The sequence below is a fragment of the Nuphar pumila genome, chromosome 2 (genome assembly GCF_984573655.1).
Source record: "Nuphar pumila chromosome 2, dmNupPumi1.hap1.1, whole genome shotgun sequence".
In the NCBI taxonomy this organism is placed as follows: Eukaryota; Viridiplantae; Streptophyta; class Magnoliopsida; order Nymphaeales; family Nymphaeaceae; genus Nuphar; species Nuphar pumila.
Genome location: NC_143250.1, coordinates 110,070,975 through 110,098,143, shown reverse-complemented (window position 1 = coordinate 110,098,143; position 27,169 = coordinate 110,070,975). Strand labels below are relative to the sequence as shown.

Here is a 27,169-nt window from a genome sequence, read left to right as displayed (position 1 = left end):
TGTTGCTTCAGCACTGTAACTGTACAGGCCTGAAGGATCCTCCGCCTGGTTCAGCGTTCGGCTAGCCCGTGTGCGATAGTGGAGCGTTAAGCCTCTGCAGAACCGCAGGAGCTACTGGAGAGGAAAGCGCCTGTGTGCGCTATCATAAGTGTGCCGAAGAGCACTGTGTTATGTTACAGAGCGCTTAAGAGCAAGCTTTGTCATGCGCCTGTGTGCGCCAAGTCTTAAAGCAGTTTTGTGACGTGTGCAACAGCCTATCGGATCACGTGGCACGTTCCTAGTGAGGGCATAACACTTTTGACCTTTTAACACAACATTCTCCTGAAAATTAATGAATGTAAATAACACAACAATCACACAAGTGTGTGCATGGGTGCAGGCGGGGGTGCACACACACACACACCAGATCTAGAAAATCAGCATGCCCCAAAAGAAAATCAGCTTTGCACTAATGTCATCCAGTGCCGCTTGCTGAGAAAAAGGGGGCTTAACAGACTGGCTCCTCAAGAGAAATAAGCTCTCCTGCATGAGTCCCAGTTTACCCCATGAATCATCATTAAAAAATTGAAACACCCACCATCTTCCTCGCAACAACCAGCCCAACAGCCAGTGCAGCTCCGAACAAAGTATGAAGCCGGACACAGTAATACTTTGCCATAAAGATCTTTATCTTATTCTGCAAAAGAATTGTCTTTGATGCAGTGACACCACTCTGAGAAATAGAACGAGAAATATGGGAGGTTTTTGCTACTCACATTGTGATTTTGCTCAACATAATTAATAACCATCCTCCCCATTGGTAAAGTAAGCATGCATAGAAACTGGAACCAATACCATTCTGAGCAGAATAAGAATGGATAGAAGCACAACACTAAGTTGCCAAAATAAAAATTGAAATTGCAGAGACTTACCAAGCAAGACAAAGGAAGAGCCTGCAATATACACATAGTTAATAAAACCAAATATAGGATCATGACCAGACCCTTCACCACATCAGCTCCCTTCGTTGTCCCCATTCTAACCTGCAATAGGGTTGAGTAGATGCATGAGCAAATTCTTCTCTGACTCCTCAGAGGACTAGTCAGCAATTTTTATTCTCAATTCATGGAATTATGAGTTACCAGAGGAGACATTTTGCCAACAGCACGGTCTTCATCAACCTGAAATTTTCACAATTAAATTAAACACATCCAGACACTCGAAACAAATTCATAACAGGAAAAAGGTTGGCGTACAACAGCACCTGATGAAAATGACTGCAGAGAAGAATCAATGTGGTTGTCAAGCCCACAAGGACTGATGCAGATGTGATTGTACCTGTGACTGGGAGCTGCATAGCCCCACTGAAAACCCAAGGGCGTAATCACAATAGCACGTGCACACATAGAAATATGCTCATAAAAGATGAAAAACATGGCAATAATTAGAATTTCTACCTCTTGCTACCCTGTGAGAGGTAGAAGGCAGTAGTTGAAAGTGGACCAAAGGCTAGAAAACAAAGTGGCTCTCCCAGTCCGTTGTAACTAAGCCGGAACGGAGGGCACTGCAAAAAGGAGGCTTGACCAAAATGCAACTTTAAGACCCACAACATAACTATGGCATTCATCACTACAGAATGATGTCCAAACTCAAAAAGGCGTAATTTGTCATATTTTAACCAGTTAAAGATTCATGCACCTAAATTCTTAGGTAAAAATGTGTGAAATAAAAGAGCAATTATGAATTCTACCGTGTTGCATGGATGTGCATTCATACTATAGGGCCATAAAGCTTCAATATATTGATGTATTCACAAGCAAAAAAGATATTATCAAATGCTAAACACGGAAGGAAGCTACAGAGTACAGAATATCTGACAAGTTGAATATTCTGAACTGTAGTTAAGAATTAGTATGACGTGGTTAGCTCATTCATTGAAAAAAAGAACCTCATGTCCACCACTAACATCACAATCTACACAGATTGCAGATTGTAAGCCAGCTATAGATTATCTCCCAGAGGCTATCTGAAAACTCCAAATATACTTAGTTGTCATACTTAGGATTTATCATATTCCATGATCAGAGGAGGTTACCCAAAATACAGTAATAGCTCAATATGATAAAATATAGAAGTCCTTACACTGGGGACTTGTGGTCAGAGAGAAAGCAAATACAATGCCAAGCAAATGGACTACACACTGAGAGTGACATGGAAGAAAAAGAGAACCTATCGAGGAAATCAATTAGACGGAGGACTGAAGTTTTGCCAATGGTCTCATTTTGGTAAGTCGCAACAAAAAATGTTACCAAATACTACAAACATCATTGATTTGGAACATTATCTTTGAGCTGCGAACATTGGCCGGTATTAGTCACAGAACAAGGGAAATATGACTAAGATGAAATTGACTAAATCTCACACAGTAGCAGTTAAAGTCTTGGAATACAAGGAAGAACTCCTATACTGGAAATCACGAATGACATTTTTTGTTGAGAAACTATGTTTTGATGATACATAATATGATATGCTGTCATACATGATAAATATATGATATGCTTTAATATGATATGATAAATATGATATGCCTTCATGAAAATGTTATATTATGACTGGATATGATTTGTCATGCATTTAACGAGTATTTGATGCAAGGTTATTTCATCTAAGAAGAATGGAGACAACCTGATCAAGTACAACTATTTGATGCAATCATACTCTCTGAAGAAAAAGCTTGATGGGCCATACATTCATAAAGTTTATCCAAAAAGATCGGCTACTTCAAGATGAAGATTTTTTTTCTTCTTTAGAGTCATATGTAACAAAACCTTTAGAAGCATGCATATTGCATATTTCATATTGCATGCTTTAAATATCATACAAGCCATCTATTTACAAAAAGCAAAGATTTCATAAAAGAATACGATATTTCAAAAACACCTTTTTTGAAACAAATCATTGTACTTTCTTACAAGCATTTATGAAAAAGACATTTTGACAAGATATAATAGCTCATGATTTCAAAAGCATTAATTGTACCTTCTAACATGCATTTATGAAAAAGACAACTGAAAAAGATATAAAAGCTAATGATTTCAAATATGAAAGAAAAAGACAAAATAAATTTACTCATAATATACAATCGTCTATCTTGAATTGACAATTTGAGAAAACAAATATTATTTTATATACAAAATTACTTATTGTTTAAACAAGATAATTAATTTTGGAAAAGACTTTATTTATTTTTTAATAATAAATAAAAGCATTTGAGAAATGACTATTTATTTATTTAATAATAAAATCCATACTCAAAAATGTCGACTTATACTTAAAGTCATCATTCTTTCTGTAAACATTAAATGTCACTTCAAAAAGCATTTGAGAAATGACCATTTATTTATTTAATAATAAAATACATACTCAAGAATGTCGACTTATACTTAAAGCCATCATTCTTTCTGTAAACATTAAATGTCACATCAAAAAGCATTTGAGAAATGACCATTTATAAATAAAGTACTTAACAAAGCATTTATTGTACTTACATGCATTTAACTAAAGAAGTGACGATTTGTAAGAAAAATATTAATATACTACAAATCATTAAATTGAGTAAAGACAAAATTACATGATAGATTGCACTCCAACGTTCAATGTACTACAAATCATTTATTATGAGAAAAGACTCATTACCAATTTTATCTCATTTAAAATACAACAACGAATAGTGTACCCCAAATGTTATACTTATGGAGAGAAGACTTTTTGAAAAAGCAATATAGTACACATATCATTTCACACAAAGTTGTTTTTGAAATGACCTGACACCTCATATCCCAAAAGGACAATCATTTCAAAAAGGCAACGACTATTTTCTTACGACTATATATATACAAACAAAATGGTATTTCACAAGACATGTGAGCTTACAAAGAGAAAAACTCCTATTCAATATTCGAAAAAGAGAGCTTAGAAAAAGAAAGCGAAAAGAAAGAGAAAAAAAGTCAAGAAAAGTTCTTTGACAAAAGAATCAACTGTGTGTGAAAAGAAAAGAACATTCTGAGAATCTTCATTCGTGCATTCATATCATTCTGAAGGTTCTATAGGAAAGTATTATAACTTTCTATTTTCTGTTATATCCCTTCTCTGTTGAGAGAAGTAGACATCTGTGAAAGAGGGTGTTTCCCTTCTCTGTTGAGAGAAGTAGACCTCTGTGAAAGAGAATTTTTCTCTTCTCTGTTGAGAGAAGTAGACCTTTGAGGAAAAGGGTGTTGTACTATTTATCTCGTAACACGGATTTTATAATGAAAGGCTCAAGTGTTTTACTTGGGGACTGGATGTAGGTCAGTAACTCGACCGAACCAGTATAAATCATGTGTTTTCTGTGTTGTGCCTTATTGCCTTTAATTTTTATTTTATCGATCTATATCATATTTCACTATTCACCCCCCCCTCTAGTGGAATTTCATTTTGTATCAAAGCAGGTTTTGCTGGTTTCGACCTAACAAGTCTTCCAGCACTAATGACATCAACTTCTTATGCTCGTGACATCGAAGGACAACACGCATCTCGCCATCCTTTCTTCAACGGCTCCAACTATGGATAATGGAAATGCAGGATGACCATATTTCTCAAATCTATAGACTTTGATGTATGGAAAATTGTTGAATGTCCATACACATCTCCAACTTCAGACTATAGCTTATGGTCTGATGAAGAAAATAAGATGGCAAATCTAAATGCAAAGGCCATGAATGCTTTGTACTGTGTCATTGATCAAAATGAATTCAACAGAATATCAGTCTGTGAAATTGCATATGATATTTGACACTCTCTGAAGGTTATCCATGAAGGAACCAACAAAGTAAAAGAAGCTAAGATCTCATATCTGGTTCGAAAATATGAGCTATTCAAAATGAATAAAGATGAACCCATCACAGAGATGTTTACAAGATTCACCAACATCACCAACGATCTTAAATCTCTGGGAGAAACCTATTCCCAGACCGATAAGGTGAAGAAGATCTTGAGATCTCTCACAACTGATTGGGAGAAAAAGACAACAGCTATTGAAGAAGCTCAATATTTATCCAAACTTACTCTGGATGACTTAATAGGCAATTTTATGGGCTATGAAGTTCATATGAAGGAAAGAAGGGAAGAGAAACAACCTACAAAGAAAAATCTAGCCTTCTCAGCCATTTATGAGAATGAGGACTCAAAAAAGGAATATGAAATTGCGCTGCTTACTCGAAAATTTTAGCGCTTCATGAGAAAGAACAGACTATCAAATAAGCACAAGGAAAAGAAAGATTCTAAGGAAGATACCATGTGCTATCAATGTAATAAACCAGGTCACATGAGACGTGACTGTCCTCTTCTAAAAGGAAAATCCAAAACCGAGGAACCAAAGAAAAGGTTCTTCAAGAAGAAGGCTCTACGTACTCAATGGGATGATTCAGAACCATCCACCAGTGAAGAGTCAAGTGACGATGAAGCTGAAATGGCTAACATGTGCTTCATGGCAGAAGAAAGCTCTGTAAGTGAATCTTTTGATTTTTCTTTTGAAGAACCTCAAAATGCATTTCAAGAACTTTTTAAAGAATCTAGGAAAACGATTCTTAAAAACAAAATTTTAAAATCCGAAAATTTAGATCTTTCCGAAAAAAATGAAAAACTCAGCATTGAAAATTCTGAGTTGAAAAAGAAAAATTGTTCTACTAGTTCCAAGACTAAAAATCTTCAAGTAGAAATTTCAGAATTAAAAAGCAAAACTGAAAACCTTATGAAAACGGTTTTCAAGTTTACTAAAGGTGACTACTTTCACAATACGATGGACTCTCCTATATAAAGGTTTCCTTATACAGAAAAATAATTTTCGAAAACTATGTTCTTTTTGTCATCTATCATAATATAATATACTCTCATCTACACACTCTTCCAAAGAGTGATTTGATCTATCATTCACAAGTGCCTTAAGTTACAAATAAATATTCACGAGTACTCAACTCAACTAAAATCCAAACTTCATTCACTTCAATTGTCATTCACATGTCATTATAATAAATTTCATCTTTCTATTTAATAAAATGATTCACTCTTCGCGAATTCATTCGAAAACTTCTATCAACCTACATTTTCTCCAAGTTCTTATTCTCTCAAGTTACTTGCAATGACCTCCTCTTCAAAATCTTTCTCGGATGATGTCAACATGATTGAGTCTGCCGAATTGAGATATCCTGATCTCATTTACCACTTCCACTACATTAGCTCTCTTCCAATCCAAACAGGTAAGCTAGTCCACTTTGAAGCATTCACCTGCTTTGACCTTGAAACCTCCCTTCAAGACTTTGTTCAAATCTTAGGATCGTCCAACTCTATGTCTTATTATCCTCATCTCATCAAAATTTTCTATACCAACCTCTCTGTCAACCATGACCAATCGACTATCACTACCATGGTCCATGGTAAAATAATTTCTTTTGACATTCACTCGTTAGGCTGCATTCTTAACCTCTCATTCTATGGAATCGAACTACCAAACATAGTACCTATAGATCGTATTGTGTTTAAAAAGGTACTCCACTTCACTCGATCCACCCACTTCCCATGGCATACGAGCAATCTGAAACCTCATGCTCTGTTGTTGTCACAAATCCTCTCTCACAATGTCTTTCCCAAACAACCATCCAAGGGATTCGTGCCGAACGAAATCTCTCTTCTACTCTATGCGATCTTCTGTTCCTTCCCAATCAACTGGTCGAGCATCATATTCCATAACATGATTAATTTTCGTGCTTTTCGTTCACTTCCATTCGGTTATTTTATCACTCATATTCTTAACTACTTCAATGTGCCACTTCAAAATGATGTTGTCTCTTATTCAATACATGCATTTGATGACACCTACTTCCCCGAAGAAGGGTCACCTCCACAACATTCTGACAACGAAGGCCCTGGTGAGGCAGATCCGGCGACAACTTCTGAACTAGACATATTCTCAACTCTTGTCGATGTCCAGAACACTAAGGATCTCCTACTGAAGAACCAAGCTTCTTTGCACCAAGCCTTTCAATCATTGAAGATCGGCTAAGATGCTTTACTTCGGAAGTTTCATCACTCATCTGATTCTGAATGAACTATTTTTTTTGGTCTGTAATAATACTTTTCTACTCTGATCCCTCCTTTTTGTCTATGACAAAAGGGGAGAAAAACTTGTCTCTCCTGTGTTGGAGAAATTCGTTTTCTTAAACTTAAACTTTTATTTTTTATGCATTTTTTATGATATCATTATTATTATGCATATGACTTTTTGACAGGGGGAACATATATTGTCATCATAAAAAAAGGGGAGAATGTTGAGAAACTATGTTTTGATGATACATAATATGATATGATAAATATGATATGCTTTAATATGATTTGTCATGCATTTAACGAGTATTTGATGCAAGGTTATTTCACCTAAAAAGAATGGAGACAACCTGATCAAGTACAATTATTTGATGCAATCATACTCTCTGAAGAAAAAGCTTGATGAGTCATACATTCATAAAGTTTATCCAAGAAGATCGGCTACTTCAAGATGAAGATTTTTTTTCTTCTTTAGAGTCATATGTAACAGAACCTTCAGAAGCATGCATATTGCATATTTCATATTGCATGCTTTAAATATCATACAAGCCATCTATTTACAAAAAGCAAAGCTTTCATAAAAGGATACGATATTTCAAAAACACGTTTTTTGAAACAAATCATTGTACTTTCTTACAACCATTTATGAAAAAGACATTTTGACAAGATATAATAACTCATGATTTCAAAAGCATTAATTGTACCTTCTAACATGCATTTATGAAAAAGACAACTGGAAAAGATATAAAAGCTAATGATTTCAAATATGAAAGAAAAAGACAAAATGAATTTACTCATAATATACAATCGTCTATCTTAAATTGACAATTTGAGAAAACAAATATTATTTTATATACAAAATTACTTATTGTTTAAACAAGATAATTGATTTTAGAAAAGACTTTATTTATTTTTTAATAATAAATAAAAGCATTTGAGAAATGACCATTTATTTATTTAATAATAAAATCCATACTCAAGAATGTCGACTTATACTTAAAGTCATCATTCTTTCTGTAAACATTAAATGTCACTTCAAAAAGCATTTGAGAAATGACCATTTATTTATTTAATAATAAAATACATACTCAAGAATGTCGACTTATACTTAAAGCCATCATTCTTTCTGTAAACATTAAATGTCACATCAAAAAGCATTTGAGAAATGACCATTTATAAATAAAATACTTAACAAAGCATTTATTGTACTTACATGCATTTAACTAAAGAAGTGACGATTTGTATGAAAAATATTAATATACTACAAATCATTAAATTGAGTAAAGACAAAATTACATGATAGATTACACTTCAACGTTCAATATACTACAAATCATTTATTATGAGAAAAGACCCATTACAAATTATATCTCATTTAAAATACAACAACGAATAGTGTACCCCAAATGTTATACTTATGGAAAGAAGACTTTTTGAAAAAGCAATATAGTACACATATCATTTCATACAAAGTTGTTTTTGAAATGACCTGACACCTCATATCCCAAAAGGACAATCATTTCAAAAAGGCAACGACTATTTTCTTAAGACTATATATATACAAACAAAATGGTATTTCACAAGACATGTGAGCTTACAAAGAGAAAAACTCCTATTCAATATTCGAAAAAAAAAAGCTTAAAAAAAGAAAGAGAAAAGAGTTAAGAAAAGCTCTTTGACAAAAGAATCAACTGTGTTGAAAAGAAAAGAACATTCTGAGAATCTTCATTTGTGCATTCATATCATTCTAAAGGTTCTATAGGAAAGTATTGTAACTTTTTGTTTTCTGTTGTATCCCTTCTCTGTTGAGAGAAGTAGACCTCTGTGAAAGAGGGTGTTTCCCTTCTCTGTTAAGAGAAGTACACCTCTGAGGAAGAGAGTGTTGTACTATTTATCCCGTAACACGGATTTTATAGTGAAAGGCTCAAGTGTTTTACTTGGGGACTAGATGTATGTCAGTAACTCGACCGAACCAGTATAAATCCTGTGTTTTCTGTGTTGTACCTTATTGCCTTTAATTTTTATTTTATCGATCTATATCATATTTCACTATTCACCCCCCCCTCTAGTGGAATTTCAATTCTGAGAAGTACAACCCAAGGAAAAGAGCACTATGTAAAGTGTCAGTTCTACAAAAGTTGGAGAACTTTTTTAGTAGTTTCATTTTACATTCTAATGCCATACTTTTATTGAACCAAATAAGGACCAGTCAGGGCGGTTGGATCTTAGAATTCGGATGGCCCAGCCACGCGAAAATTTATGAACTTGTTTTAACTGTAGGACAATAGAGTTAAGCAAATAGACATAGCTTGTAAACATGGAACCTGAAGAAAATCAAACTTGTTTTTACAAATGAATTGCAGAGAAAAAGGTAAAAAAATGGCATATGCATTTGCTTTCTATGAAAAACTTCAACGTTTTCACTTTTTTCTCAGAATTATATCAGAAAAATTTGTCAAAAAATAAGCAACTTAAAAAACACTAAGAAATACAGGGAAAAGAAATAAAAATTCATAAAAATATCACATGAAAATAATTTATGAAAATATTGTGACATGAGTATTACATGTCAAAATAAGGACCATACTGCAACATTAAAGGATCAATTAGCTAAAGAATTTGAAATGAAAAAATTGAGAGCAATAAATCGAGTTCTTGGGATGACATACTTAGCAGAAAGAACAACAAAATCTGATTAACTCAAAAGGCTTATATAGGGCAGCTTTTATAGCACTTCAACATGCAAGATGCTAAACTAGTAGATATCCAATTTCCTATGCATATAAAATTTTCTTTAAAACAATTTCTTAGCACTAAAGCACAAAAGACGTGAGTACCATTTTCATCAGCACAAGACGTCACGTACTTGTTATGGTTGACACATGCAATGGGAGTTATGCTAAATCCTAAACATGATCATTGGACAGCCATAAAGTATCGGCTATATTGATTCAGATTATGTAGGTGACTTGGATAAAAGGTCTACTATTAGATGTGTTTAATATCACATATCTTCAACACTTTAAAAAAACAAAAATCTCAATATCTGTCACCATGTAATGACCTTGCCGACCAGAAATAGAAGGGGAAACATCAAAGGAAACAAGTTGAGAATGTTAATTTGGATAGATAAATGAAAGGCACAGACAGCAGTTCCTTCACTGTTTGAAATGATGCATAGAAACACCAACGAAGTGGATGCGCTTAAATCGTTTGAACAAATATTCTTTCACTAGACTGACACAAAGGTGGTGTAAGATACAGAAAAGCACACACATCAGGACCACATTGATTCAGTATGGATACTTCATGAAGCCCACATCCAAAAAAAAAGAAAACTAAGAGAAGCAGAACGCAATATGAAGCGCATAAAATCCATAAGAGAAACCCGTTGTAAGCAAAATTGGTAAAAGAGGAATGATCATTATGACAATATAAACTCACACTGCACGATGAAAACTCAACCAGGGGGTTTGCAATCAGAATTGCATTGCCCATTTAGCAAAACGAGTTTGTACCTGATAAACATAACCACAAAATATGGCACCAATTAACAATGCGATAGCACGGAGATCGCCCCCTTGCACGCAAGGGCAAACAAGGCCCATGAATCCAGCAACAAGAAATGCATTGGCAGCATAAAGAGTTGCATCACGGCTTCAATTCGAACAACCAGCGACGCCAAGCATTAGTATTCGCTTCATCATTCAAAAAGAACACACACAAGAAAACACAAGCACAAGCACGGATTCAAGTGAAGCATCGATACCTGCCAACAATGTTCACCACGGACTCTTTCTTCTTCTCATCCACGCCGGTGTCCGAATCGAAAACGTCATTGCTATCAGTAACAAACAATCCTTCTCATATAAACATGCTGAATTTCTCATCCAAACCAATACTTAAGCATCCAGCAACGGAAACACAAGAAAAGTACCTCAAATTGAGCCAAGCAATAATGAAGACAGAAGCGAGCAAGAGCACGAAGTACCGCCCGGCGTGAAAAATCCCCGTCTGGAGATACGCCGCCGAGCTCCCGACCTGCAACCATGCCCAATTTTTTTCCATAATTTGTGCAAACCGAAGAAGAAGAAGTACCAACAAAACTAACACTGAGCGGAATCAGCGCGACGGTATAAATGGGGAGTTTAACCGCTCTCCATATCAAAGTTGCCCTAGAAATCTGTTCGCCTTCCTCGCGCGACTGCAAATGGAGACCGTCACTTCGGTCGGATTCCGCGGAGCCGAGAGCTCTCCGGCTACGCCGGAGTAAGGTTTCCGGCGAGTGATCCCGGCCGAGCATGATGAGGCTTCTGAAGGAGAGCACGGTGGGGTTGGTGGTGAGGAAGGAAACCGATGATGGCTCCCGTAAGGGTAGGAATTGGAGGGTGCGGGGGTACAGGAGAGTTGGCAAGGCCAACCGTGGAATGGAGGACGCCCTTGCTGCAGGACATGGCCAGACGGACACGTGATCCTGCAGACAGCCTCGGTTGCCGAGCCCGCCATTACGAGTCCGAGCGCCAAGCTTTGAAACTGGGGGACCGCTCACTGCTCTTCCACTGCACTCGTTTCACTGCTCGCGCTTTGGCTGTTTTACTGCCAGCGGATAATCATGATGCCCCAACTCCAGGGTGTCAACGGGTCGGGTTTGGTTCTGAGCCAAGTGAAATCAGATTTGGATTCGGTTTTTGAGTATGGTATTAGGTCCGGACTCAGTTTTAATTGGGTCCACTATAAGAAAAACTATAACCGGACCCGATAAAAACTACATGAACTAGACTTGGACCATACCCAGTAAAATTATATTTTTTATATTGAAAATTTATGGGTCTTAATTGAAACTTGGTTTGGGTCTAGGTTTGGTATAAGATTAAACAAACTTACCGGGTTCATGTATTAATCGGACCTTCAAATCCGGAACGGGGTCTTAATCGGGTCTTTTTTTATCACCATACCCAGACCATATGGGTTTGGTTCGGGTCGGGTCCAGGTAAAAACAACCCGTTGATACCCCTACCCACCTCCGTTGATGGGTGGGCCGTAGGGGCCCCGTTTGGAGGCTCCCTCTGGTCAGGTTTTGGGTCCGTTATCCAATCAAATAGAATTCCTTCCTGGCAGAGGATTTAGGTATGCGGAGGGTCTAGACTACAGAGCAATGTTGTCACTTGTCAGTATCGTTGCCAATCACCTTGAGTCGGCCGATTCGTATCAGATCGGGCCCAAATCGATAGAAAACAAGGCTGAATCGGGTGTCAACGGCTCGGAGCTAGTTCAGACTCAGGTGAGCCCAACCCAGATCCGTCTTTGAGGTGCTGGAACCCAACCCGGGTCCTATCGTCTCTGCTATAAAAAAAAAAAACCACCCCATTCATAGCTGATAAAATAATATCTATTATCTTTTTTATATTGAAAATAATTGGTCTTAATTAGAAATTGGGTCCGACCCAGCTTTGGTATGAAATTTCACAAATCATGCCTGGTTCTATATACTAATCGGACCCTACACAGTTTCTAATCAGGCCTCGTTTTTTACCACTTGACCTTATAAAGTTTGGTATGAGTTGCATTGGGATCAAACCTAACCCACTGGCATCCCTATTGCTTATTTTCGAAAAATAATTAAAAACCGTTAAAAATATTTTTAATATTTTACCAACACATGTCATCTTCTGGTTGAAAACAGTCCGACTCAAATCGATTTAGGCCAGAATCAAAATCCCCACTCCCTGAATTATTTTGAAAACACCAATACTGACAACATTGGCAGCCATCTCTGACCCCAATTGGTTCGGGACCATTCTGATCATGTAACCAAATTTGAGGTTTTACATTTTCTTTTGGATAATTCAAGGGAAACCCTCTCCAAATTACCGATTGCACATTGGCTGGCGTCCCCACCGAGGAGTACACCCAGCTTCCACCTTTGGAACTTGTGACATCCCATCAAACTCGAAGACATTTACAAATCACCCCTACCAGATGAGTGGCCCAACAGCAACACCGTGTTGTCCGGCTGACCTCCAGATGACCCTCCACAATAGACCTCTTGAGCCTTTTTATCTTTTGCCACAACAAGCAGCCCCAACTCACCACGAAATTGAACTAGTAAAGAGAAAACCATATCGTCCATACTCTTCACTTCCAAGAAGAGTAAATTACTTCACCACAAATCAACATCCTCAGGCTACATTTACAAAGTAGCACAGTTTCAAGTTTCAACCAATTGTTTCTTTATCCAATATTTTTCCCCCCAAGTTCAAATTGATGCCTCAAACAAACATACAAGAAATAGAAATATACATCAGATACAATAAACTACTCAAATACTCTAATGAACATTACTGCAAAAACGACGACAAACCACACCACCTTAGAGAGGAATTTATGACCTACAGCACATCTTGCTCTTGACGGGAATCTCCTGTGCTGGGCCAGGGATAAGAATCTTCTTTCCGGTGAGGGATGCAGGGTTTCCATTTGCTTGATCCTCTCCACCAGCCAAGGTTTTCTTGTTGACAATATTGAAAATCTCGGTCAGGACCGTTAAGAAGGCAGGCTCGACGTTTGTTGCATCTAGTGCAGAGGTCTCTAGAAAGAAGAGGCCTTCCTTCTGTGCAAACTCCTTCGCATCTTCTGCAGGTACGACTCTCTGATCTTCAAGATCACATTTGTTGCCAATCAGTATTATGACGATGTTCTTGTCGGCGTGGCTTCGCAGTTCTTCCAGCCACCTTGGTATGTGATCGAAAGTCTGGCGTTTGGTTATGTCATAAACTAACATGGCCCCAACAGCGCCCCTGTAGTATGCACTTGTGACAGCTCGGTATCTGCCGGCAGAAGGGAAAATAAGCTATCAGAGTTGCATAGCATACTTCAAATGGGTTTGTAAATAATGAAGTTTTTATGGTTAACAAGGCTACTGTATAATTAAAACCAGAATGACAACCTCAGTGTACCATATCAGAAAAAAGATGCACAAGCTTTTGGCTCAGTAAACAAACATCTTCATTTGATAGTCAACCAAAACATACCCTTCCTACCAACAGAAAAAAGTCCTTTGGTTGCATAATATGGAGAGCATCACATCTTTAGTTACTTTTCATAGTCTACGAGTCATTATGTAGTCGATGCACACGACTACCGAGTATGAGAAGTATTACTTTCAATTTTCCTTGTAATATCCATTATATATGAGAAACACAAGGTCATTAACCAAAACTATAAGAGAATGCAGAGAATTTTAAATATTATAAGTACAGCAAACTATTACATCTGTCAAACAATCAACAAATTATTATCAATTAAACAATAATATAATTGGGACCCAGGAAGCACTGAAAATTTGCTTATTCAGATACCTAGGGGTGTGTTTGCATCACAGGACAAATGCTGTGCATCCTGTGCAGACGCTTTATAAGCGTTGCAAAGGGAACACTTTGTCCTGTCCTGGATGCAGAACTCCGTGTATCAAACACGGGACAGCGCCCAGGTGGGACCGGTCTGTCCCCGCACGGTTGTGTCCCGCATATCAAACATGTACTAGAAGTAATTTAAACGGTCCTGTTGCCAAGACACCATGATGCATGTGTCATGACCATTGCAAGTGCCAATACCACCAAACCACATTCAACCTATCAGAAATGGCTAAATGACTAGAAAAGATCACTACTAGACATAGAAAGGGTAGCCTGAGAGAACCATTACTTGACACGCATAATGGCAACAAATTAAATAGCAAAAAAACAAGAAATTATGAAGAAAATACAAGGAGAGCATGGATGCATCCTTTTTAAATAGAAGTCCGTGCCAAGGATTATATTGTTTATGAACGTGATGACGTGAATCATTTGTATATATCTAGAATCTGTTCTCAGAGAAGTAGGTACGGTAGATCTTCTATTGATTACTACTGTACAAATCTCAGTATAAAATTTTGAGTGGTCCACTCAATCGGTCTGGTTTTAGCCACCCAATTTTCACATTCAGAATTCATAGTTACCAGAATCACCTTCTTTCTAATGCTATTATTCCTTTATTGAGAAAGTCAAGAGGTTGTCTTAGTGGTCTCATCCATATGACTAAGCATACGAGGAAATAGAAATAGCTTGTGAAGCATGTTTAAAGAAGCCAAATGGGTGCACAAACAGTACAAATTATAAAAGCAAGGAAAAAGACAATGACAGATACCAAACAGAAAAGTCTTACACAGAAAGGTGGCAAAGAAATGAAAGAATGAAAAATTAAGAGAAAAATGAAAGGAGAAGATGAAATGATAATTTAAGGCAATAGAAACTTTTTTGCCCAATACAAATCAGCCCATGTAGTGGAATATACAGTACACAGAAGAAGACTGGTACGTGATGAGACTTGATCAGGTCAATCGACACATGTACAGAGTATCAACAAGAAATACTAATTTGAATATTCATAGGGGATATCATTCTGAAGAAGGTATTAGTGGCAGGTCACATGTGAACAGATGAGGCAGAAGATGCTTTCCATCTGTCAAATTAATGTAACATAGAAGCTGATTATAGATAAAAAGAAAAGAAAATAGTGAGCACTAAAGAGAGTTTGAAACTTCTTCCAAGGATAGATAATACTCTTGAAAAATGATTCTGTCAGTGCGGTCATGACTCATGGCAAGAACACATCTGGTCTATATGGGGGAGGGAGTGGTCCATCCACCGGAATGAGAAGTGGGAATGCCGAAAGCTCTACTCACGTCTGAACGGGTCTTAAGTGCCTCACCTTCCAATAAACATGGATTCAACAATAGTTTCAATAATAAACCCAACTAACTCATGCTGAAACAACTTTAACAATTGGCAAAAATATACAATTGAACACGATATGTACTGTACTATTTATCCACTGTCATATTAGGCTATTTACAGTTTACTTGGAAAGATATAAAGTAGCAAGAGGAGGGACAAGGTTTGTGATATAGGAAGTAAATCAACTTTAAAAGGAGAGAAGCCCAAAAAAAGGAGAGGGAGGACAGAATTTGCGGTTTTGAAAGTGAGCATGGGTAGTCTCCTTATTTTAAGAGATAATAGAGTGTGGTGCCACATTTAGCACAAGACAAAATTGTAATGTGGGAATATTTGGCATCGCTTAAATATCTAGAAACACTCTTATTCCATTAAGCAACCATTAACAAATCCCACTTTTCAGTTATGAAACTCAAAACAATGAAGTCTAAATTAGCTCTTTTAAAAGAAGGGTTTACCCAAAAAAAACCTGTTTTCCTGACTACAAAAGCAAGGTTGAATCACAAAGTGCAAACTGGCTGCAATCTCCTGAAGTCACCTCAACCATGTTGTTAATTCCCGGGATACCCCTTGACAGTGTACACATGACAAAACCAGTGTCTACCTTTACACATGGTTGAGAATGAACATACCACTAATATGCCCCAAAATAGAAAAATAAAATTTAATTTCCTAAACTACCCTAGAGTTACACTATTTGTGCACCTTCACTCGCGGCCTTTGGCTCATCCTACATCATAACGCATCCGATGCAGAGATCTCTAATAAAGTTTTCACCTTTAACTCCTGTAGTTCACCTAATCACAATACCTGTATTTGGAGTTTCTTCCTGCCAAAATTTCCCCTCTGTTTGGAAGCTAGGTGTCCAGGGAGTTTGAATTAGAAAAATGAAGGCCGTTAATTCCTGGAATTGACAAATGCATCTCCAGAGGTGGCATTTGCCAATTTGCATGAAAATAAAGAGGAGACACTCCAAACGCCTCCTCAATTCCTCAAATGCCTTCTCGTTTTCTTTCTCCCAAACAACCATTGCTAGAGTAGTTTGATGAAACTCCAACACAATTCCTCACTCCTACCCAGAGTTATCGGAAGTGCCTAGGCGTATGGGGAAGCGTGCTTCCCCGATACGCACTTCGGAAGCGCGAAACATCGCGCTTCCGAAACGCGTGGGGAAGCATCCCCTTTTTTGGGAAGCGCGCTTCCCATTTATGGGAAGCGTGCTTCCCCCACGCTTCCCCATTTTTTTCAATTTTTTCGCTTCCCCTCGCTTCCGGTTCGCTTCCTAGGTCGCTTTCGAGACGGTTCGTAATTTTCTTCTAAGTGGTCCCACACTTCCCCGCTTCCTAAATTTTTTGAAAATGCCTCGCTTCCCGCTCCCGCTTCCTCGACTGGTAACTCTGTTCCTACCTCAACTACCACCACCAAAACAGAGATTTATAAGTACCAAGTTGCAGAATATTCAATTAAATAATGAAAAAAACAGAAAGCTGGCTACAGACCACATAAGTACGGATCAGATGTGGCCAATACCATATTAAACTAATCGGATATTGGCTAAACAATTCAAACTCGAATTAGGATTTGGATAGTGAAAAGCTCTTACCATGTAAACATATTCAGATATCTGTCAAATTCAGATATTTTTCAGATTTGTAGCAAAAATTCAAAACCATATCTGCATCCGATTATAATTATATATGGTTTTGGCCAGAGTTACCGGAAGCTTCTTAGATAGGTGGGAAGCCTGCTTCTCGGAAACTCACTTCAGAAGCACGATACTCCTCGCTTCAAAAACTTGATAAGAATCTCGATTCTCCCATGCTTCACATATGTTTTCCACATGCTTTATTTATTCTTTTTATATATTCTCTCACTCTACTTTTCATGTTTTTTATGTGTTTTCTCCCATGCTTCACACTCACTTTCATGTGTTTTCTTTAAATTGGCAATCATCATTTTCAGATTTTGTTAAAAAATTAATTCTTATACTAAAAGATCATGAAATTTAAGAATAGCCACTTTTATTTTAGTTTTTATTTGTGTTTCATTTTGATTCTCATTCAATTCTTATATTGTTTTTTTATTCCTCGCTTCCCGCTTCCTATACATCTTAAAATGCATCACTTCTCGCTTCCGTTTCCCGTATTGTTTCCCGCTTCTGCTTCCTAGTTTGACAACCTTGGTTTTGGCTTACCAAATACAACTAAATGGAATAAAATTCAGTTGGATATTGGATAAGATCTGATTTATTGATATCTCTATCCATAAGGAAAAAATGTAAAATAGAGATTTACCGCCTTCCCATGGATGGAGCTTGTCCCTCCAAACAGATTCTGTTGGATAAGCTTCTGATCCTGCATAAATTCTACAACCCAGATCAAAGGCTACAATACTTTTTTTCCTGTAGTACTGTAAAGAATCATCTATCACGAACAACTGAATTATGCTTATTGCTTTTAAATCCATGTCTCCTCTATCTTTGATGTCGACACTTGAAGGCTTCTTTTCTTTTCCCACAAATGTTGTTTAAGATCTTTTAACAAATAGTAATTGCAAGTGCCAATTTTGAAAGGTCAATGTTATTCCTTAAGGGAGTTTTCTTCACCTCAAACTCCAAATGAACTGGTAGGGGTCAGACTAACCCCAGGTTGCCTATCAAAAAAAAAAAATGGTTGCATCTATCACCAATCTTAATAATTAAAGAAGTATCCCCATAACACTTATAATTTGTGACAGATATTGAAGCCCCATTCCAACTTCATGGGATTGGTTTTATGAGACCTGTTTCTCTATTACTTCCTCTCCAGATATATAACTTGAATCACCTAGAATACTTCATATTCTTCATTGGTTTACTTTTTCACCTAATTCCTTTTACTTTATCTCATATGGTTTGCTCATTGGCACTACAACAGGTCGTTGGGCAACATTTTCAAACCATCTTAGACAGCATTTTAGCTTCTATTTCTGCTAAAACTTTGTTTAAGTAGCTTTAGTCAATTAAAAAGATGACTATTTGGTGTTAAGTGGGAGTTTTGACAGTTGCCTAATTGAGCAATAGGAGATTTACAATTTTCTCAAGTGGGTTATAGTTTTAGAATCTTTTAAGATAGATGAAATCAGCCATCATTTTCTTGAAGCTTTCTTATTGTTTTCCTGGCTCTCTCCCTGACTGGAAAGAATATTGAAATTCTTTCCCCTTCCCTCCGTCATCATGGCTTTGGACTTTTTCCTGAGGAATGACTCTTCCATGTCAACACAAAAGACTTTGAAAGTGGAAGGCGGAGGTTCCTTTTTGTCTCAATAAGGCCAACATCATTGATGTAGAATGCTAGAGTAGACAGAACTCTGAACAGAAACTCCCTAAGTAAGCTAATCAAGGAGCTGATCAATGCCTATATCAAACACTCGAAGGCACCGTTTGGGGTACCGGTGCTGTTCCAGAAAAAGCATGTGCAAGTCTCCGTCTATGTATCAACTATCGGGCCCTAAACAACATTAAAAAGAAAACAGAGAAAGTGAATTGAGCGGGTCCTAAGCTAAGAGATTTCGAGGATGTCACGCCTGAGCAATTGTCGAAGACCCAACCTGAATGTGGAATCTTTCGCAATGAGCCTTTTCGGATGAGATTGTTTGTTTGGGGAAATTCCGTTTAAAGCGGCTCTGATATAGAATAGCTAATATCGAAAAAGGGGTGCGGTCAAGTTTGATTTCATGATCAATAAATTTCAGAAAAAATCTTTTGGATTCTTCTATTTTTCCTGGTCATCTTGTGGATTTGGACTCAACTAAGAAGAGAATGGAGAGTCAAATTTTTCATCCTATAACTCCTGCTATGCCAAAATAGCAACAATTAGGGCTCGTTTAGGAAAAGTTGAAGAAAGAAAAAATTGTAATTTTTCCATTCATTCCAAATATGAGAAAATTTCTGAAAGGAAATTTTTTCTAAAAACTCGTATTTTTTAAAGGAAAATTTCCTCCACCAGCACCTCTCATCCTCAAAGCATCTCTCTCTCTCATTTTTCCAGCATGTTTTTTGTTAGAAAGTGAGTTGGAATACATTGGGTTCAATAATGAACCCATACTTATGCACGTGAAGTGCAAATATACCCATTAAAGGGAAACAACACAAGCACATAATGTGCTAACCCATAAAACCCATAAAAAGAGAAAAATATGACATAAAGTCATAAGTTGCATATCATTGAAGAAACAATGGACAAGGGGTAAAAACCCCATTACAATGGAGCATAAGCTCCCTCAAGAATACAAAATACAAAGGGGAAATCCCCTATTTATAAGCATGAAAAGGGACCACCTTGGGGGCTCCCAAAGGGGACGTTGGAGAACCCCCAACGGTCACATTTGTGACCGTTGGGGGCTCCCAACGTCACTTTTGGGAGGCCCCCAATGTGGTACGAAACCCAAAAATATAAAAAACAAAAAATAAAAATAAAACAAAAAATTACAATGCATATTCCAATTGGAATATGCGTAAAATGCTTATTTACAAGAATACCCTTGAGGGTATTTTAGGAAGATAAAATATATATATATATGTATACATATCTTTATATATATATGTACATTTAAGGATCAACATATTTTAACACCCCCCCTCAATCTTTGCGGGGAAACGAAAAGATTGAACAAAGGGCAAGACTCCAAGAGGCTCCGGCAAGGATGCAATGGAACTTAAAAAGGCCTTCCTCCTATTGTCTTCAAATTTCCCAAACTATCCAGGGTACTTCTCTTTGTCCTATCTCCAAGATCCTGTGAAATAACAACAAAGAAACAAGTAAAACAAATCTTTTTACTTTTATTCAAATGAAACATTTCTAACTAGCACAGGTTAAAAGAGATGCAAATTATGCAAAAATGACCCTAAAGTTTCAAAATCATATATCATGTTTAAAACAAAATGAGCGGAAGCAAATTATGCAGAAATAAATTACAAGAATGCATAATGCATTCATAAGGTCCAACGTTGGACAAATATAACCCCATAATGGGGAATAACAAAATGGTCCACTAAGGGACACCACAATAAGCCTACGAAGAGGCATGATATACATAAACATTATTGAATGAGGGCCCAAAAAGGCCATAAAGAGCATATGCATATACTTATCATGAAATGAATTAATACTCAAAGAACTCATTAATGAACATGCTTCAAACATGTAATGAAGTGCCAAACAAGAGAAACAAAGTCTCCAAGCATACTTTAGGCAAAATAAACCCAAGAGTTCACAAGGTTTTAAAATCATTTATGAAAGACATACTTAATACACATTTTGCATATAAGGGTGGCAAAAACCATAAGCACTTAATATATAGATTAAATGTTAAGAAATCAACTTGATATGCATATCAAAATTATGATTTGCTTGAAAAACACAAGTCATGAATGAAATTTTGCAAATTTCAACAATAGTTTATCCATTACAAACATCTTCCTCATTAGTCCTCCAAAACCCATAAATCAAGTGTATAAGCTACTAGATCAAGAATATAAAGCCATTAAAGGCCAAAGACACACACAAAGGTGTGTAAAAGAACCTCTTGTCTACATATAATAATACTTGAAATAAGTGCATCTACGACAAGAACAAGAGAATACATGCCAACATGGACTAAAAAGTATCTCTTGTCTACGTAAAAAAATACACTTAAAACCAAGTATGTTCAGCTACTAGAACAAGAGTAATAAGTCAACCATGGGCTAAAACATAATACATTTCTTGTCTACATATGATAGCACTTGAAATGAGTGAAATAAGCCAACCATGGGCATACATCTTAAGCGACTAGAACAAGGACACAAACGCCAACATAGGCTAAAAATCACACACCATGGTGTGAATCAACGTGCCTTGTCTACATATAAGATCACTCAAGACAAGTGTGTTCAGCTACTAGACCAAGAGAGCAAAAGCCAACAAAGGGCTAAAAACACACGAAGGTGTAATAAAATTCTTGTCTACATATGATGACACTTAGATAATGGGCATAAAAGGAAAAGACTTTTGAGGCAATAAACTTGTAATGAAAATAAACCTCGAATGAAATAATATTCCTTTTAAAAAAGAATACTCATAATAACATTTTGGAATAAATGCAAGTAAAACGTATTTTCAACAAGATACTACAACCGATAAAATAATATTCTTTAGAACAAATGTGTGAACATACACACCAAGAACACTTGTGAAAAAACACAAGAACACATGTGCACAACAAGCACAACATACGGAATCACAAATGTGCAAATGCACTCATAAAATTCATAAGCAAATAAAAGGTTGGGCTATAATACCAAAACATCTTGATTTTAAAAGTACCTTAAAACATTTAAGGTTTCAATTACCATATGTCCATCACATTTACATAGAAGCATCCATAATATCAATGGCACAAGAGAAAAAATGAGTGTCACACTCATAATTAGAGATCAAATAACAAATCATTTTAGAGTCCCAAGGTGCCCATAACTCACCTCAACAACCATCTATAATATGGAAGGTGGACAATCTAAAAATGATACAACACGAGGTGCCCATAACTCACCTCTACAAACATCTCTAATATAACAATACTAAGGCCAAATAAATGATGCATTAAATAACATGTGATGGACAAACATAAATGCCACAAAAGGGCAATAAGCACATAAGGAATCATTTTCCAAATAAAAGTTTTTACAAAGAGGACCGATTAACAAATTGAATCAAAGGTCCAATATAATCCATCAAAACAATTTTGCATAAACACGAATTATGCTTAATCTTCAAAATAAGTCTTGTACACCAAAAAAAGGCTTACTATACAACATAACATGAAATATTAAGCAACATCATGTGTATGAACCGATTTGGAACAAACAAGCCTTAACTATGAAAGACATAAGGTGCAATTAAACGGTGAAGTTGGTGAAAAAATAACAAACGTAGGCCAATATAGGCATTCTTAAAGATGGTGAAGTTCGAAAAACTTATGAAATCTACTATTGCAACTTAAAAATGATAAACAATCATGAAATCTTCATAAAAGAGTATATACTCACAAGAAGATTATAAGGACCGAAAGGCTCCTTAAGGAGAGTTGGAACAAAAAAACATATACAACTCCCAAAGAAGGAGAAAACTCCATTAAAGTGGAAGAAATCCCAACAAAATAGATTCATTAACAAAACCTTATGATAAATAAGATTGTACTATGGCTTAAATAAAAAGTAAACATTTATTGAGGAAAAATTTAACACTCTTAAGTTTTATCAAAAAACATGACTTAATAGATTATTACCTACTCCTAATGAAATAAGTACACAATAAACATTAGTGAAGACCATAACTTTTGTAATGAAATATGCGGAAAAGCAAAAGACTGCATTAAGCACTTACAACATTCACTAATGAACAAACAAAAGGGAAAACACCAAAACCCACAAGAGACAATCACAACATAAAAATATAAATGTATCTTATTGAAAAGAGAGAGAACTCTCTAAATGTTGAAAACATCCTTAAGAGTGTAAAGATGGAAAGAAAATCACCATATTCCATAAGACCATTTTAAAACTTAATTCAACCGGTATTATAAAAAAAAACTTTCTTAATTAAATGTTGCTCATATAAAACGGACACATAATATGGAATTTTTCATATATGCCAAACATTTTTCAAAAAACTACATTTCACAAGCATTTTAATCTTAACATACCTTTCTTTAAAGACTAAACATTCATATAAAGGTATTTTCATAAACAAGGTTAGGTTTAAAATGTAAATTCAAAGTTTTTACCGACCCATTAAAGCAAGTTTTGAGCAATCATATATCTAATTTTTCGCCAAACAAGTTATCATTTAAAGTTTTTCAAAGAAAAACATACGAAAACGATTCAATGGAGTAGCAAGTAACTCAAAAAAGACATAATGACAAAAAGCACACATAAAGAAAAGAACATATTACATTCTTCATACAATACTCAAAGAAATAGAATGCATACCGAATAACTATAAGAAAGACAATAGAGAGAAACGAATACTTCACCATTTTTCTTTAACAAATTCTTGAATACCACACTTCCCGATGCACCAAAGAGCAACTCGATCTCAACCTTGCTCTGATACCATGTTAGAAAGTGAGTTGGAATACATTGGGTTCAATAATGAACCCATACTTATGCACGTGAAGTGCAAATATACCCATTAAAGGGAAACAACACAAGCACATAATGTGCTAACCCATAAAACCCATAAAAAGGGAAAAATATGACATAAAGTCATAAGTTGCATATCATTGAAGAAACAATGGACAAGGGGTAAAAACCCCATTACAATGGAGCATAAGCTCCCTCAAGAATACAAAATACAAAGGGGAAATCCCCTATTTATAAGCATGAAAAGGGACCACCTTGGGGGCTCCCAAAGGGTACGTTGGAGAGCCCCCAACGGTCACATTTGTGACCGTTGGGGGCTCCCAACGTCACTTTTGGGAGGCCCCCAATGTGGTACGAAACCCAAAAATATAAAAAACAAAAAATAAAAATAAAACAAAAATTACAATGCTAAAAAACAAAAAATAAAAATAAAACAAAAATTACAATGCATATTCCAATTGGAATATGCGTAAAATGCTTATTTACAAGAATACCCTTGAGGGTATTTTAGGAAGATTATATATATATATATATATATATATATGTATACATATCTTTATATATATATAAATATATATATATATGTACATTTAAGGATCAACATATTTTAACAGTTTTTCTCATGCCACAAACAAATGAATTCTTTGTTCATTTGGAAAAGTTTTCATATCAAAACTTCTCATAGGCAAAATGTTCTCTTCCTATGATATTTTTTCTTGCTTTCAAACGTGCCTTAAGGACATTAATGCCTTCCTTAGAACATAAAAGAAAAGACAAAATCTCTAGCTTGCAGCCGACCAATAGCCAATAATCACGTTCAGTGCCCAAAACTCACTTGGTTGTTAAATTTTTTGTTAAAATCATGATGCCTAGCAGATTATCAAACAAATCATGAGATAATCAGAGAAATAAAGCCCTGTATACAGCACCAAATGTTAAATTAAATTACTAAAGAAACTCAAGAGACAACTGACTGTGACTGAATTTTGGTTTCTATTCATCATAGTCACCTATATTGTCGATATTTTCAAAATATCTCGATATTATCGGTATTTCAAGGTCAGCGAATATTTTCCTGATATTTTAAAAATATCGCATGAACACAAAATATTGTGATATTATCATGATATTTTCTCAAGATTTTCAAAAAACAGATTTTCTTACATATTTTAAGTATTTATTTTCTTTTTTTGTCTCTTTTACATTTCAAAACCCTTGTAATTGTTTCTTTACATTTTTGCAAGAAAAAACTATTATTTCTTATCATTTTTATTATTTTTGTATTTTTCAAATTTTAAAACTACGAATATTTTCCCAAGAAAAACAACTTAAAAAAAAAAAACTGCGGAGAAAAACCTTGTCGAGAACAATAGTGGTGACCATGCTATTCATGAGGTCCCACAATTCCACAATGTAAACTCCAAACACTAGACGAGTAAAAAGGATTCATGCTCATACACTGTTTTTTTAGTCGGTCAAGACCAATACTATAATCAAACAAAGAAGAACTGCAGACAACAGTACGGAGGAAAATCTGAAACAGAACCTAAGCACATTATTCAGTGACGAGGCCACCTCTTATGCAGCACTTACAGCAGCACACTGACGAACCGTCCATCTTAAGCAGGATGAACAATGCTCGCTGAAAAATAGTACTACATTGAAATGAAGACTTCAACAGAAACGCAATGTAGTAGAAGTTCAATAAACCGAAAGAAAATAGAAACAGAGTCTCGACTCTCCTTTATCCATGCGGTAATTGTACTTCACGAATGCAATGCCAGCACAATATTTTAAAAATTCAACTAATTATATGAGAAATATAAGATCGTAGCAGATCTATCATCACTAATTTTCGTTAAGAAACATCCAGAAAAGCATAAAAATACTCCATGGATCAACAATGCACAAAATATCCGAGATGCAACATCACGAAAATACTTCAATAAGCACAACGGAAGAATCAATTCTTCGCAATCTCCACTCATTGACTCGGAAATCTACCTCGAATATCTCTCTAAACCAATTTCCACCAGAAATAACTCCGAAACAGAAATGAGACCATCGTCCACAACCGGAAAACAGTAATAAAAGCTAGATCAAACAAAACGCAGAGAAAAACACGCGGGAAATAGCCAGATCTGAGCTCTAACGCAGCATTTATCCACTCTAGGTCACGTCAAGAAAAAAGAAAAGGAAGCAAAACAAAAAGAGAGAGAGAGAGAGAGGAAGAAGAATCGGTACCTCTCCTGGCCAGCGGTGTCCCAGATTTGCGCCTTGACGCTCTTGTGCTGAATGACGAGAGTCCTGGTCTGGAACTCGACGCCGATGGTGGACTTGGAGTCGAGGGTGAACTCGTTGCGGGCGAACCGAGAGAGGATCTGCGATTTTCCGACGGCCGAGTCGCCGATGAGGACGACCTTGAACACGTAGTCGATCCTCTGGCTGGGGTCTCCGTAGCCAGTTCCCGCCATCTTTCTCCGCACCAGTACCCCTGCTAGAAGCAGAATCTGAAGACGAAGAAGAAGAAGGTCGCAGTACAGCAGAGAACACGGGGGGCTTCTGTCGTTAGTTAGAAGGCCCAAAAGAAATGCCCTAATATTTAGGGAGAGACAGACAGAGAGAGGCGTAGACCGGAATCAAAGCGAGCGGGAGGGGTTGGTTGTTGGGAAGGGGGGGGGGGAGTAAGACTCAAGAAAGAAAGCAGAAAGGAAGGGAGTCGCCTGTCCTGTCCTGGAGACTCTTGTCCGGGGCCAAAACCCTCGACCAGACGAGCTGCTGGAGAAACGCCTTCCTGGTGCCTACTTTGGGCTTGACTCTATCCCATGCCCAAGTTCATGCTTCTTCTTTTTAATTTATGACCCGAAGAAACCACACTCGTCTTGAAGACCTGATCGCACTTGCTCAGCCTGCCATACCTATGATCGATATGCCGGCTGCGTAAAACTCCAAGGCTAAGACCTTTGCCCTCGAGGCCTATGCTAAGCATTGGCTTGTGTAGAGGGGTGATGCACTGCCCAGTCTCACTAAATCAACCCCCCTTGTTGAGGCTGCCCAAGTTCATGATTGGTTCAGTATATATTAGCCCAAGCTTGTAATGAATCGGCTTCAACTTGTT

General features: G+C 36.5%; 2 protein-coding genes across 2 annotated transcripts; both read right to left on the bottom strand.

Annotated features, from left to right (window-relative positions):
* Positions 1 to 303: 303 nt before the first annotated feature.
* LOC149846707 (2-carboxy-1,4-naphthoquinone phytyltransferase, chloroplastic-like) lies at positions 304 to 13,237 on the bottom strand. The gene is made up of 11 exons (XM_089992240.1): positions 13,087 to 13,237; positions 11,228 to 11,559; positions 11,054 to 11,157; positions 10,886 to 10,957; positions 10,635 to 10,773; positions 1,437 to 1,543; positions 1,244 to 1,343; positions 1,122 to 1,160; positions 912 to 1,022; positions 756 to 821; positions 304 to 676 (listed from the first exon to the last, which is right to left on the bottom strand). The coding sequence occupies exons 1-11, from the start codon at positions 13,235 to 13,237 to the stop codon at positions 557 to 559; spliced, it is 1,341 nt and encodes a 446-aa protein (XP_089848366.1). The 3' UTR covers positions 304 to 556.
* An 18-nt stretch (positions 13,238 to 13,255) lies between these two features.
* LOC149846706 (ras-related protein Rab11D) lies at positions 13,256 to 26,671 on the bottom strand. Its single transcript, XM_089996511.1, has 2 exons — positions 26,296 to 26,671; positions 13,256 to 13,943 (listed from the first exon to the last, which is right to left on the bottom strand). The coding sequence occupies exons 1-2, from the start codon at positions 26,523 to 26,525 to the stop codon at positions 13,499 to 13,501; spliced, it is 675 nt and encodes a 224-aa protein (XP_089852637.1). The 5' UTR covers positions 26,526 to 26,671; the 3' UTR covers positions 13,256 to 13,498.
* Between the last annotated feature and the right edge of the window lie 498 nt (positions 26,672 to 27,169).

Coding starts and splice junctions, on each gene's coding strand:
- LOC149846707 (XM_089992240.1), bottom strand. CDS start 13,237: ATGGTTTTCTCTTTACTAGTTCAATTTCGTGGTGAGTTGGGGCTGCTT. Junction 11,158..11,227: donor TCGCGCTGATTCCGCTCAGT/GTTAGTTTTGTT, acceptor GCATGGTTGCAG/GTCGGGAGCTCGGCGGCGTA. Junction 1,544..10,634: donor TTTGTGGTTATGTTTATCAG/GTACAAACTCGT, acceptor TCCTTTTTGCAG/TGCCCTCCGTTCCGGCTTAG.
- LOC149846706 (XM_089996511.1), bottom strand. CDS start 26,525: ATGGCGGGAACTGGCTACGGAGACCCCAGCCAGAGGATCGACTACGTG. Junction 13,944..26,295: donor GACACCGCTGGCCAGGAGAG/GTACCGATTCTT, acceptor TTCTGCCGGCAG/ATACCGAGCTGTCACAAGTG.